The sequence below is a fragment of the Triturus cristatus genome, chromosome 1_2, assembly GCF_964204655.1.
Source record: "Triturus cristatus chromosome 1_2, aTriCri1.1, whole genome shotgun sequence".
NCBI classification, from domain to species: domain Eukaryota; kingdom Metazoa; phylum Chordata; class Amphibia; order Caudata; family Salamandridae; genus Triturus; species Triturus cristatus.
In genome coordinates, this window is record NC_140580.1 from 117,835,113 (window position 1) to 117,848,264 (window position 13,152).

Below are 13,152 nucleotides of genomic sequence, written 5' to 3' on the forward strand. Positions count from 1 at the left end.
GATAGAGACATCTCTAATAGAGATAGAGACATCTCTAATAGAGATAGAGACATCTCTAATAGAGATAGAGAGACATCTCTAATAGAGATAGAGAGACATCTCTAATAGAGATAGAGAGACATCTCTAATAGAGATAGAGACATCTCTAATAGAGACAGAGACATCTCTAATAGAGAGATAGATCTATCTATATTTATCGAGATAGAGATAGATCTATCTATATTTATCGAGGTAGAGATAGATATATCTCTAATAGAGATAGAGATATCTCTAATAGAGATAGATCTATCTATATTTATCGAGATAGAGATAGAGATAGCTCTAATAGAGATAGAGATATCTCTAATAGAGATAGACATCTCTAATAGAGATAGAGATAGAGATATCTCTAATAGAGATAGAGATATCTCTAATAGAGATAGAGATATCTCTAATAGAGATAGAGATATCTCTAATAGAGATAGAGATATCTCTAATAGAGATAGAGACATCTCTAATAGAGATAGAGACATCCCTAATAGAGATAGAGAGACATCCCTAATAGAGATAGTGATAGAGATCTCTAATAGAGATAGAGAGATCTCTAATAGAGATAGAGAGATCTCTAATAGAGATAGAGATATCTCTAATAGAGATAGAGATATCTCTAATAGAGATAGAGATATCTCTAATAGAGATAGAGATATCTCTAATAGAGATAGAGATATCTCTAATAGAGATAGAGACATCTCTAATAGAGATAGAGACATCTCTAATAGAGATAGAGACATCTCTAATAGAGATAGAGACATCTCTAATAGAGATAGAGACATCTCTAATAGAGATAGAGACATCTCTAATAGAGATAGAGACATCTCTAATAGAGATAGAGACATCTCTAATAGAGATAGAGACATCTCTAATAGAGATAGAGACATCTCTAATAGAGATAGAGATATCTCTAATAGAGATAGAGATAGAGAGAGTTTTTGCCAGTAAGTGCTTGCTTCCATTTACTGTGCCAGGGCTACAATATATGGCTGGCTCAATAAGGCCACCCCCCCCCCCTTTCATCCATTGCTTTATAGAAGCCTGTACAGCTAGGTCTTAGGCACTCATGGGACTCACTAGTCAAAACCCTCATGGCTCCATGCACTGCATTCAGGTCTCCACTGACGAGCATCTCCATCAGCAAGTTGAAAAGCTGAGGCCAGGCCTCAGGCCAGTCCCAGTGCGCTATCGCAGATACCGCATAGGCCACGCTGGAGCGCACCTTGCTGATTGACTCCCTCAGCCCGTTGGGAAGCAGCTGCCTGATGACCATTTTCGCCTGGAAGATCAAAAGCAGTACAGTTTGAGGCATACCTAAAAAAATAGGATGAACTAGGGCACATGGAATAAAGTAATCGCTGCAGGAAAAACCAATTTAAAAAAGCTACAAGAGACCTTTTCCTGCAAACACCAACCTGACCAGTGGCAAGCCGACCAGGACTGGGCCCTCCTGTTGGCCTACTCTGTGAATTTTTAAGTGCCTCCCCTGAGGTCCTGTGGGCCTTTAGAAGTGTACTTCTGTGGTGAACTGGGACTTAAAGGATTAGAGTAAGAGGGTAAAATGTTTGACCAGCATGACCTAATCACTTCAACGCGGTCAGTGTCAAACTGCGCCCATGTCCTGTTCTACTGCAACCATTGATTACTACTACCACTGTGTGGTATCTGGGTTACCCCAATAGGATTTTTGACAATTTGGTGCCATTCTGTTGATGACATTTTACTCTGTTTTTCCAATTCAATTTGGGATTTTCATTGATATGCATTTCCACTGCAAATTATTACTTTAGTACTGAATAAATACACATTTTCTCAAACTGCTCTGCATCATAGCTACCTGGGGGTTGAGCTCAGGTAAATGTAGGGACTTTAAGGGATCACCCTTCCAAAGATTGTGATTATTGATCCCAAGTGGTGCCAACCCAGTCCTGGGCCCTTGGAAGTAGGTATAAACTGCTGCTCCAGCAAAAAAGCATGCATCGAAGATGTGTGCGGTTCGGAACCGGTGCATCTCCCTCGACGATGACGCATCCCCACTACTGCAAGGATTGACCGCAACGCATCACCACCACTGTGAGGTCCCACTGCAACGCAGCCCCAACTGCGCAGTGCATCGACCCTAGTTCTGACGTATCACCCGCCTTTATCCTAAGTATCACACTGCGTACTCTGGTCCTCATGGTGGACGCAAACATGGTACATTACAGCGGGCCAAGGCTGGTCCCTGTATCTGACCAGCACTCCATCGTGGTTGGCCTGAACTTTTGGATTTGACTCAGTGTAGCGCAACCAGATAGCCCTTTTTCATGATTTATGTTTTTAATCACTGCAATTCAGTTTATTCTTTGAAAATTCATAACTGCGGTTATACTTGCTGGACTTTTGTCCTTTTGGTCTTGTTTTGTTCTTTAAATTAAGCTATCGTTTTCTAACCATGTGTGGTATCTTTTTGTGATGTGTTTCCACTGTTTGAATGGTTTCTCAAATACTTTACACTCTGTCTCTGAAGAGAAGCCCGACAGCTCTGTGCCAAGCTACCAGAGGGTGAGCACAGGTTAATTTAGGGTGTGTATCTGACTTAACCTGTTTAGGATTGTGGTACCTGCTTGCACAGGATGCATACCTCTGCCAAACTAAAACCCAATTTTTAACAGTAAACATAACTGAGAATCTGTACACCTCATACCTTTAGTAAGACCTACATAGTTCGTTACTGTGTCACTTAAATTTAGATCATCCCCTGAGACACTCTCGACTACAACACTTAAGGTCATACTCTACTAGCACAAACTTACAAATATGCTTGCAAACCCCGGGCTGTGATCATTCTCAGACAAGGCAGTAATTCCCTGCATGCAAGTAATTAAAAACAGCATGCTCACTGCAACTAATTATTTTTGGATGCTTTGTTGGTGGCAGAGAGTTTGGTTCAAGAAGCAGGATGCAGGGCACACAAGCAGTTTCACAATATACCATTTTGTCCACCCAGAGTTAGGAAAATAGGAGAACCAGAAATATACAATTACCTTTATCATAGGTCAGTCAAGGCACACAGGTTAGATACTCGTTATCAGAAAACCCTAACATTTAAGCTAGTGGGAAACCTTAAGATCTAACCTAGTACACCAAGAAGTGTGTAATGGTTAATGGCAATCCAAATACATACCCTTTCAGTGGTCTCCGGTGATCTAAATTTTTCCGACTGGGAGCACCAGTGAGTTTCCACATACTGTTTCAGAACAACCGATGCAAGCTGGAAAGACAATCATCAGATTTAAGCTTCAAACATGCAGTATTTCGTTTTTCTTTAATTTGGTAATGTAAAAGTTTGTTACATAGAGCCCTGAAAATTTACCACAGTCCTTAACGAGAAGGCAATGATACAAGCAGCTGAGAAATCCAACCAGCAATGGGCCCTCAAACGGATAAGTTCAGTTTACATTCATGACGATATGTAGTACCCACACCAGATACCAGGCAGAGGGAAAAGTGCATTGTTTTAATAAAGACAGGAAAATAAACCATGTGTGTAAAGTCTAAAAACCTCAACGTTACAGGAATGGTTACTAACATCACACACATTTATAGAAGCAGTTTGCACATAAGCCCTCCTGCCCCCACACATCCTTCTCTCTGCCACCCCCCCCCCTTAACGGAGTTCCACAGATCCTATTGATTTCAGTAGTATGAAACACCTTAGGGTTCCCCAAAATTTGCAATGGAAGACTTGCTTTAAAGCGCACGCCAGAATGCCACCTCAAAAACAGTGCATGCTATAAATGTGGAACTGGCAATACCCACTCTCATATCCTTCGGCAAGGATGGTCCTATGCAAAACTATCAAAAATAAAATGTGGATTCCGCAGATCACGCACACTCTACTCAAATCCTCCAAGAATTAAGGAAAAAGCATTAACCTCTGATCCCAGAAAAAGATTGTCTATCTAGACAGAATTGCACAGTGTGAAACTGGAGAATTTGGAATGAATCCCAGTTTCCCTGCTTGACCAAACTGCGTGATCATAGACAATTTATTTCACTAAGCCTCCATTTTGTTCCTTATCACATATGAGAGAACCTTCAAATACAAGAACTCACAACGTATGCTGGAGAAAAACTTCTTTTGCTTGCTTTAATAGACTAGAATATTGCTCCATGTACAAAAAGAATTCAGCCCACGTATAGGGTACACATCCCCTCTAACTTGCACCTTAGTTCACTAAAAGCACCGTCATCCAAAAGGATCAGGAATGTTTGTTAATCCATGTTTAAAAACTCTTGCTTGGCTTCAAATACAAAACTTTATACAAAAATATTTGACTTAAACTTCACTATTGATGTCACTACAGTAATACTAGGCATCTTTGCTGCGGAGACTATTCCGCCCCTTAAACAAACCAGATCTTCTCTTGATCAGCCTTCTACTGATCTGTGAACTAAACTCATTCTATCAGTATGAAAATGCTTGACAAATAAAAGTGGAGTGCTCTTTAAAATAGCAGCAGCAAGACGGCGTCTGAGTAGAAGCCACCTTACCTCTCTCCCCCTTGGCGGTGTAAATATCCCGGCTGGTGGCTACGAGTATGCGCTGGAGCTGCAGTGAAGTCCACGACTGTCACGGTGTTCTTCGGTGGATTTCTCCGACATTCCATCAAGTCGGACAGCGAGGACATGCCTGCGAGGCTCAAGGGAACTTCTGCGGGGGGCACTGGGAGGCCCTAACGCGGCTTCTGCTAACAGCGTTAGCAGGTTCCGGGCACGCCTACGGTGGCTGCCAGGAAACTAACACGCTATCGGCTGGAGCACTGCTAGAAACAGAGCACGAGCCCAACACCAAGACCGTTGCAATGGCTGCTCAAGGAAGGGTAAAAGCAGCGAACGACCACTACTGCCGTACAGTTGCGGCGTGAGGGCTCGGATTTGAAAATAGATCTCAAAAAGGGGGAGCTACGGCTAAATAAACGCGACAAACAGGGAAAAATCAAACATCACAAAATTGAACTTCCAGGAAAAACAAATCTACGGCGAGCTAAACCACCTACGGATGTAGGGAAATCGCAACCATCCATCTTAAACATCTTCTCACCCAAAGCTTTGGGTGGGGAATGGGTTACCCAAATTGAGATGCAAAAGGATTCCAGCATTAACAATGGCAATGAGGATATGGACAGGGATTGAAGCGACCATATATCAGAAACTGACCAAGCAATAACATCTGCAGTGCAAACACCCACTGGACAAAGTAAAAGGTCAGATGTCCCGGACGGGGGAAACATGACTCCCTGGCAGGAAAATTGTGAGAACACCATCATAGAGGCAAATGTACATGCTGTACATATTAGTCCGAGGGAAGACGTCTTAGTGGAGGGCACTCGACCCCGGATGATGGATGCGGGTATGTCTGGCATAACTAATAGCGAACAGGAAAGCAGAGTAACAGCTGTGGCTAGCAAGACTGGGCTACACTCTCTTGGAGGAAGTGAGGGCCAAATATGGAAGTTGGCTGTTTGACCCCAGATGTACCGGGGAAAAAATAATCTCACTGACAGAAGAGTCAGAGGTTTCAGACATTAGCCTATCTATCAGTAGTGAGGAGGATGGTGTGGGGCTTCTCCTCAGATAATACCAGCCCTTCAGAGATAGCCACAACCACAAAGAAAAGAAAAAAAAACGGAAGATCGCAGGGGAGCACAAGATGGTGGAGGAAGTAGGGTGGGACTATTTAGCAACACAAATGCTCCCCCCCCCCCGAGGGGATAGATGAAGGTGAGATGCAAATGGCGGTGAATTCCAATGGGATCTCAGATCATATGAAGCGAGTAAACCCCGCCGAGTCCTCACTGGCTCTGATCTTGCAGTCCCTGCGAGCCTTTCAGGATGCTGTTAAAACCGACAATCGACAGGCACGGCTAGCCACTAAAACTCCAAGGCTCCGTACAGAAAGTTTGAAAGATCTGCTCGGACATTGCTGAGCGACTGAATATGGTGGAGTCACGCATTGGAAATGCTGGAAAGCACAGTGGTAATGTTGAAGGCGCAGGCCTCATTGCAGGACAGTACTATAAAAGGATGTGATGTGGAAGCTCGAGGACTATGAGAACCAGCAGCGGCGCAATACTCTAAGGCTGTTAGGGGGCCCGGAGAACTGTGAGGGCAACAATGTAAGAAAGTTCGTAGTAAATATGCTGAGAGGCCCCCTACCAGAGCTTTCTACAGGAGATAGGGACAAGGAAGTTTAATGTGCTCACAGATTCCCTATTTCACCATCAGGGCATTCCTCCGGAGAAAATCTCTACCAAGTGCCAAATTGATTTATTTTGCCGACTTTTTGCTTCGTCAAGCCGTGTATGATCTAGCTGGACCCAATGTCAAAAGGAGGTTTGAAGGTTTTTCCTTTTTACTAAGCCTGACTTTGCAAATGCTACGGTCGAAAGGAGATTACGGCTCAGGCAATTAATGACCCCATTTCAATCTGCAGGGGCCTTGGTTTTCTTACAAAATCCAGCCAGGTTGAAGGAGATATACAAATGCCAGAATTTCAGTTCCACTTCTGAAGTTCAATGACAGAAACTTTTGGACGATATTGCAACAGGGAATATTGGGGGTAAATAGTAAAAATATCTATTGTAAGCAAGGATTTCAGGCTTATGAACAGTGGTTCCTCGGGATACGGGTATCTGGCAAGCCACATTCGAAGGGGGAGGAGGTAAAGGGAGAGGATGGGTGGCACAGACGTGCTCACACGGGCTCATGTTTAAGCCTGGTTGCCTGATTTTTGGTGTGGGGGGGGGGTAGAGGGGGCGATACTTAGGGGACGAGAGGAACATAGTTAAGTTTGCATTGTTTCTTAGATGTCAGACATTTGTGCAGTACTTTGTAGTAAAAGGATAGAGATTTTTGGAAGTGTGGCAAGGTTTAATGGGGATAGGGTATCAGTCATAGGCCAGCACCATAAAAGTGTATGGGGGTATTGAGAGTGGCATCCATCAATATATGTGGCCTAAATGATGTGAAGAAAAGACATAATGTTGCGGTTGGGTTACAGTCGCTGGGTGCTAATATCATTTGCATCCAGGAGACAAATATAGATGGGTCACAACTACAGATTTTAAATACACTGAGATTTAGGGTGGTAAGTGAGATGACACAGGGGGCCAAGGTACGGGGTGTGGTGATCCTGGCCAAAGGAGGGGGGCTGCAGTTTAAGCGATCATGTTCAGATAAATGTTGTCATTGCGCAATCACTGAATGCCAATATGGGGCGGGGAAGAAACTAACGAGTACAATATTTGGATGCAATGGTGATGATCCTACAGTATTGAATACTATCTCGAGCGAACTTGCTCACTAGCCACTCAAACTTATTGTATGTAGAGACTACAATATTAATCTACCAAGCGATTGTTCTCTTGAGGGAGGAGATATGTGGGACAGAAGCCAAAAGTTTTTTTTTTTTTTTTTTTTAACCAAACCTTCTGAGTGCCTACCTCCCCTCGCATTCGCATATTTAAGTTGGTTGTAGTCGGAAGGAAAATATAGAGTCAATCGGATGTTTAAGAGCTGTGGGGAGACTGTGAGATTGGAACAAACAAAGGATTGTTGTGGACACTACCGGAGCGGTGAGCGGGGCGTTGAGTACGAGACGAGCTGAGTCCGGAGGAGAGGGGCGCCCGGAGGAGAGGGGCACCTGACCCAGCGGAGCACCCCAGAGCGGTCTACGGAGCTTTTTCTTGCTACAAAGAGGTCTGCCCTGCGGGGACTTTGCCACTTATTTACTTACTTTTGTGGCCTGTGTCAGAGGCCTCTCTTCGCTCTGCTTTGCCGCATTGGGGGATTGACCGGCGGGAGCTTGCTTTTGGGGGGTGCTGTCGCTTGGTTGCCAGGTCCCTCCCGCCACTGCGTTTCGAGCCGCAGCCGCAGTGCGGGGGGACTACAGCCCCCACAATCCTCCGCAAGTCCCGCCCACCGTCGACATCACCGGAGGCGCAGAAAGGCACCGGTGTTTCTCCTGCGACGCGTGCGGGACCAGCCGGGCTAAGCTCGGGCACCCCTCTAAGCTGCTGTTAAGGTGAGCCCAAAAAAGCATTCTGGGGAAACGAAACACCAGTGCCATCACACAGGCCTCTGAGGGCCCTTCTGTCCTCCCACCCTCCTTTGAGAGTATGCTGGAAAATGCTTTCAATTTGGTTAGCACTGAAATTGCCAATACCGAGAGGAGGATGTCATTGGGTCTTATGACTTCACATTTAGAGCTCCAGCAAGACTGCCCAAATAATGCTGTGCCGCTTTACCCTGCGGTCACAGTCACGAAATCTACCTTGTCGGTTAACCCACCGGCTAACCCCATGGTAGCTCAATTTGGGGGTAGCAGTTCAACTATTATCATTGACTCACAACAAGATCCTGTCATTCTAACCGTTAACCCTCCCCCGACCTCGAGTAATAAGACTGTCGGAGATAAGAGGAAAAGGGGTCCCTCGAAACAAACAATAAATAAAAGGAAACAACCCCTACGCAACAAGAATCAACCCACACCTCAGAGTATGTGGACCAGAGGGAAACAATTATCAGGGGTGGCATGGATGGAATGGATAGTAATGAGTCTTTGCAACTGGTTGAGGGGGATACAGTTATAATCCCCCATAAAGAAGGACATAACTCTGCCTGTACACAGACTGAGCCCATAATTGAAAGCGTTACTCAAAAAAAGTTAAACGGAAATTTTATTGAGACTATAGTCGACACAATTTTTAAACAAATGTAAAGTCAAATGATCAACAGTTTAATACAATGTTTAAAAGACTTGATAGATTGGAAAACCTGGTAAAAAAGGAAGATGTAAAAAGGAAAGGGGTGATTAGCCTAGATCTGCTGAGGGGAGAACGACTACTGAAAGATATGGAGGCCGCTAGTAAGGTCATCTTGGGAGACGGGCCAATCATTAACAGTAGTACACTGGTAAATAACACTGCACCTAGGGATGCCTTAGCAGGAAAAAGCCGACCTGCAACACCATCGCAGCATACTCTAGCTGTAGAAGCTGGACCGCCGTGCCCCGCTAGTGCGGCTGCCGGTACATCAAAGGGGGGACCTAGTTCAGCCACCATAAAGTCGGGGAAACAAACTAATATGGGTTCAGACAAGGGTAAATCCGTTGATACTAGGTCTACAAAACAACCAGGGCCAGCCCTTCACTTGCCCACTGATGCCTGCCCTTATGTCTTGATCTTAGCAGGTGTACCATTGCTTAAGGGGGGACAAGGTGAGTCCTGGGTCTAGTTGAACAACAAGTGTATCGACTGGTTGACTAAACATAAAGGGGTTGGGACAAATATTTCGAGGGAAATCTTGTCAGTCCGTCGAGCGAGTTGGGTTGGTCCCTTATTTAAGAATATTAATGGAGACTGCATTGTAATTAATTTCAGGCACCCCTCAACAGCAAATTTTATACTCAATAGCAATAATATCTACCCCAGCCCCTCTACTGTTGTAACTCTACTACCGTTGAGTTACTTCTATAGGCCCCCTCAGAGATTATTTAGCCCAGCTCTACCATCTTTTCCACTATATAATAGATACAGTGTATTATCTGAGCTTGAGACCCAGGACTGACCATCAGCTATCCCTCCAGCTACAGCAGACAGTGATTACTTGAATGTAACTGGCCTCCCTATAGAGGTGTCTAACGGTGAAATTGAGGTAATTCTGTCACTTGATCCTAAAATAACTGCTCATGCCACCGCCACCCCTATATCGTCTGACAAATTAACAATTTTGAGTTGGAACATTGCCGGTTTAAATGCGAAAATGAAATTTAGGGACTGCATAGATTGGGTTACTAACTTTGATATTTTAATGTTCCAAGGAACTTGGTGTACTAGTTCTATGCTCCATGAGGGGTATGGCTGTTACAATCAAATTGTACCCGTTCTGGCTATGGGACGACCTAGTGGGGGTTTATCTATCTGGGTTAAGATTACTGCAGGAGCTAAAATTGAACCCTTGAAGACCAATGATATGAATTTTCAGGCCTTAATTTACACTATCGGGTTTAAATTATGCTTAATTAATTTTTATAATAATGACTTCACAACACATCCAAACACAAATTTTATAAGATTGTTTGATTTTATTGATGGAATTGTCGATGGACAAAAGCATGATAAACTTGATGGCATCTGTGTAGGAGGTGATTTTAACGCACACATTTATCCCCGAACCCTTCCCTGTAAAATAGGGGAAGAATTGCTTAATCATTTAGCCACACAAGACTTAGTTAATATCATGTAGAAGGTAAATATTACCGCAAATAAAGGACCTGTGGCCACTTATGTTGGGCGTGGGAGTTCAACTACAATAGATTATGTATTTATATCTTCCCTGCTTGGGGATTGTCTATTAGAGGCTGAGGTTGTTAGCACTATATATGGTGACCACAACCCTATTCTGTGCAGTTTTAAATCCATCAAAAAACCGGGGAAACATAGAGAAATTGGGGCAAAAAATTTGGTGGCGTCAACGGACAAACTTAGGGTAGTTTGGAAGGGGATAGACAACAAGGGGGTCTTAGCCCGCACAATTAAAATTCACCCTTCGTTAGTGTCTGTCTGTTTATCTAGTGATAATTCTGGACATGACATTATCGAGGCTTTTACAGGGTTGTGTATGGCCATCAGAAAGGAGATTTCCAAACCTTCGGCCAATAATAATAATAAAAACCCCAGGTGGTTCGACACTTTGTGCTCTAAAGCAAACCGTGAATTACGGGCGGCCCTTAAAGCTGAACCACGGGACCAGTTCTTGGTGAGGAGACTGAGGTCAAGCTATAAGCACACTGTAAAAATAAGAACAGAAGTGATATTAAAGGATCATTGGGAATCCCTTGAACGCACGGCGGCACTGAGAAATGTTGCCGGTTTCTGGGGCGAGGTTAAGAATTTAAGATCAATTGGATCCAACATTACCCCCATAAACTGCAATATATCAGGGGATTTGTGGGTGAAGCATTTTTCAAGCATTTATGTTGCACCGCACCTATTAACGGAATCCTCCTACCCCTCTATGGCCCTTAATATCTCAATAACGGAGGTGGAAGATACTATCTCTCACAGCGCGAGCAATAAAGCACCTGGTCCCGATGGATTATCCATCGACCAAATTAAATCAGAGCCTGACTTTTGGTCACCTTTATTGTGCAATATTTTTAATAACTTATCTAACACCCCAGCCCCAGCAACCTGATCAAATAGCATTATCGTGCCAATTTTTAAGAAAGGCGACAGACTAGATCCTGGCTGCTATCGGCCCATATCTTTAATAGATAATACCTTGAAGATCTTAGGAAGGGTCATTTTCAATAAGATCAGGACCTGGGCAGAGAAAAATATGATTTTACACCCGTGCCAGCTAGGCTTTAGAAGCAACGTGGGGACTATTGAGCAATGTTTAAACCTGAATTTAATGTTGCTGTGAATATATTTTATGAGGCTAATAAATAGCTTGGTTTGACAAAAATTGGTGTTGTGATAAAAAATGTTTTTTTCGTGCAAGTGTTACATCGGCCTGAGTGAATAGTCAGGGTAAAAACCCTTTGGGGGTGTTGTGATTGAATTGAACAAGTGAGCATCTTGAATAGAGTCCGTTTCAAAAAGAAAAAAAACTTTTTACTTTACAGTAATTTGGTGCTCTATTTTCTTTTTGAGGAATATTGAGCCCCTCTCTCTTTTGTCGAAAACAAATACACCATTGCCAAAAAATCCCCATTGTATTTGGGGTTTATGGACTTAAGTTCCGCTTTTGGTTTTGTTAACCGCTTCCGCTTATGGTCAGTTTTGTTAAATTATGGGTTAGATGAGTCACTTGTTTATTTTTTGGCCCACCTACATAGTGACTTGAAAGCCCGTGTTCGAATAAATAATGATGGTGAAGTCTCAGGGGACATTATAATTGGCAGAGGGGTGAGACAAGGCTGTGTCTTGGCCCCCCGGCTATTTATCTTGTATATAAATGAATTAAGTAACTCTTTGTGCAAATTGACTAGTGATGTCCCGCATATTAATGGAAAATTACTTCCCGCACTTCTTTACGCGGATGATGCGGTCCTTATGGGCCGCACACCCAATGCATTACGCATTCTAATAACAGGTTCTGTTTTATATATGGCTGATCTTGGCCTATGCACCAATTTTAATAAATCCTATATAATGTCATGTGGCCCTAAAAAGCATAAAATCTGTCATATTATGTCAGGCAATAATGTTTTAAAAAGCACTAGTACTTTCCCCTACTTAGGCTTGTTGTTTTCCGATTCCGGATCTTGGCAGCCTCATGTTGCCAGGGGGAGGAATAAAATGGGCAAAGCTATCAATTCCATAACTAGCCTCCGCCAACTCAAACACGCAGAGGTAATAATACCATTGTTACAAATCTACAAAACCCAATGTTTACCAACAGGAACATATGGTGCAGAGGTGTGGGGATACTCGAATTGTACTGCCATACAGACCGAAGAGAATAGATTTTGTAGGAAGGTATTGGGGGGGGGGGTCATCTCAGCTCCAACTTATGTTTGCCACAGGGAACTGAATTTCCCATACACAGAGGACTTCATAAGATCTAGGCCCGCCCTGTTTTGGCTGAAAATATGGCGGAACTCTGCTGCCTCTTTGACCCGCGAAATTATCATGGACTGTCTAGAATGTGAGCGGGCAAATTACATACCCTGGCTCAGGGAAGTAGAAAAAAGCTTAGTAAGTGTGGAGAAGGGGCATTTATTCTCATTACCCCTAACCATTGATTGCACCCATAAGAACCAAGTAAAAAGGGCTTTGTATGATCTTTACCGAAAAGAGAGGGAAAGGACCGAGCTTGTAAAATCTGCTATTAAAAGGTACATTCCCGTTTTGGAAACAAGTGACAGGTCTAATAATTTGCCCCAGGGTTACTTGCGAAAGAAACTAGGCAGATGGAATAGGAGTTTGCTGTTTCGTTTCAGGGACGGGAGCATTAAAAACCTACTTTGCTTCCCATTAGTCTTCCACAAAAATTCGGAAAATGTAAGCTGTCCCTGTAATTTAGGTGGAAAACAAAGCCTTTTACATTTTATGTTTTTCTGTGGTTTTT

At 43.4% G+C, this 13,152-nt stretch overlaps 1 protein-coding gene across 1 annotated transcript in view; it reads right to left on the bottom strand.

Annotated features, from left to right (window-relative positions):
• The window catches only part of LOC146866927 (importin-9-like), an 80,911-nt gene that overhangs the window by 3,175 nt on the left and 64,584 nt on the right, over positions 1-13,152 (bottom strand). Inside the window, exons 3-4 of the mRNA XM_085618324.1 lie at positions 3,197-3,283; positions 1,108-1,309 (exon numbers count right to left, since the gene is read on the bottom strand). Coding sequence (XP_085474450.1) covers positions 1,108-1,309; positions 3,197-3,283 — 289 coding nt within the window. The remainder of the gene's footprint in view (positions 1-1,107; positions 1,310-3,196; positions 3,284-13,152) is intronic.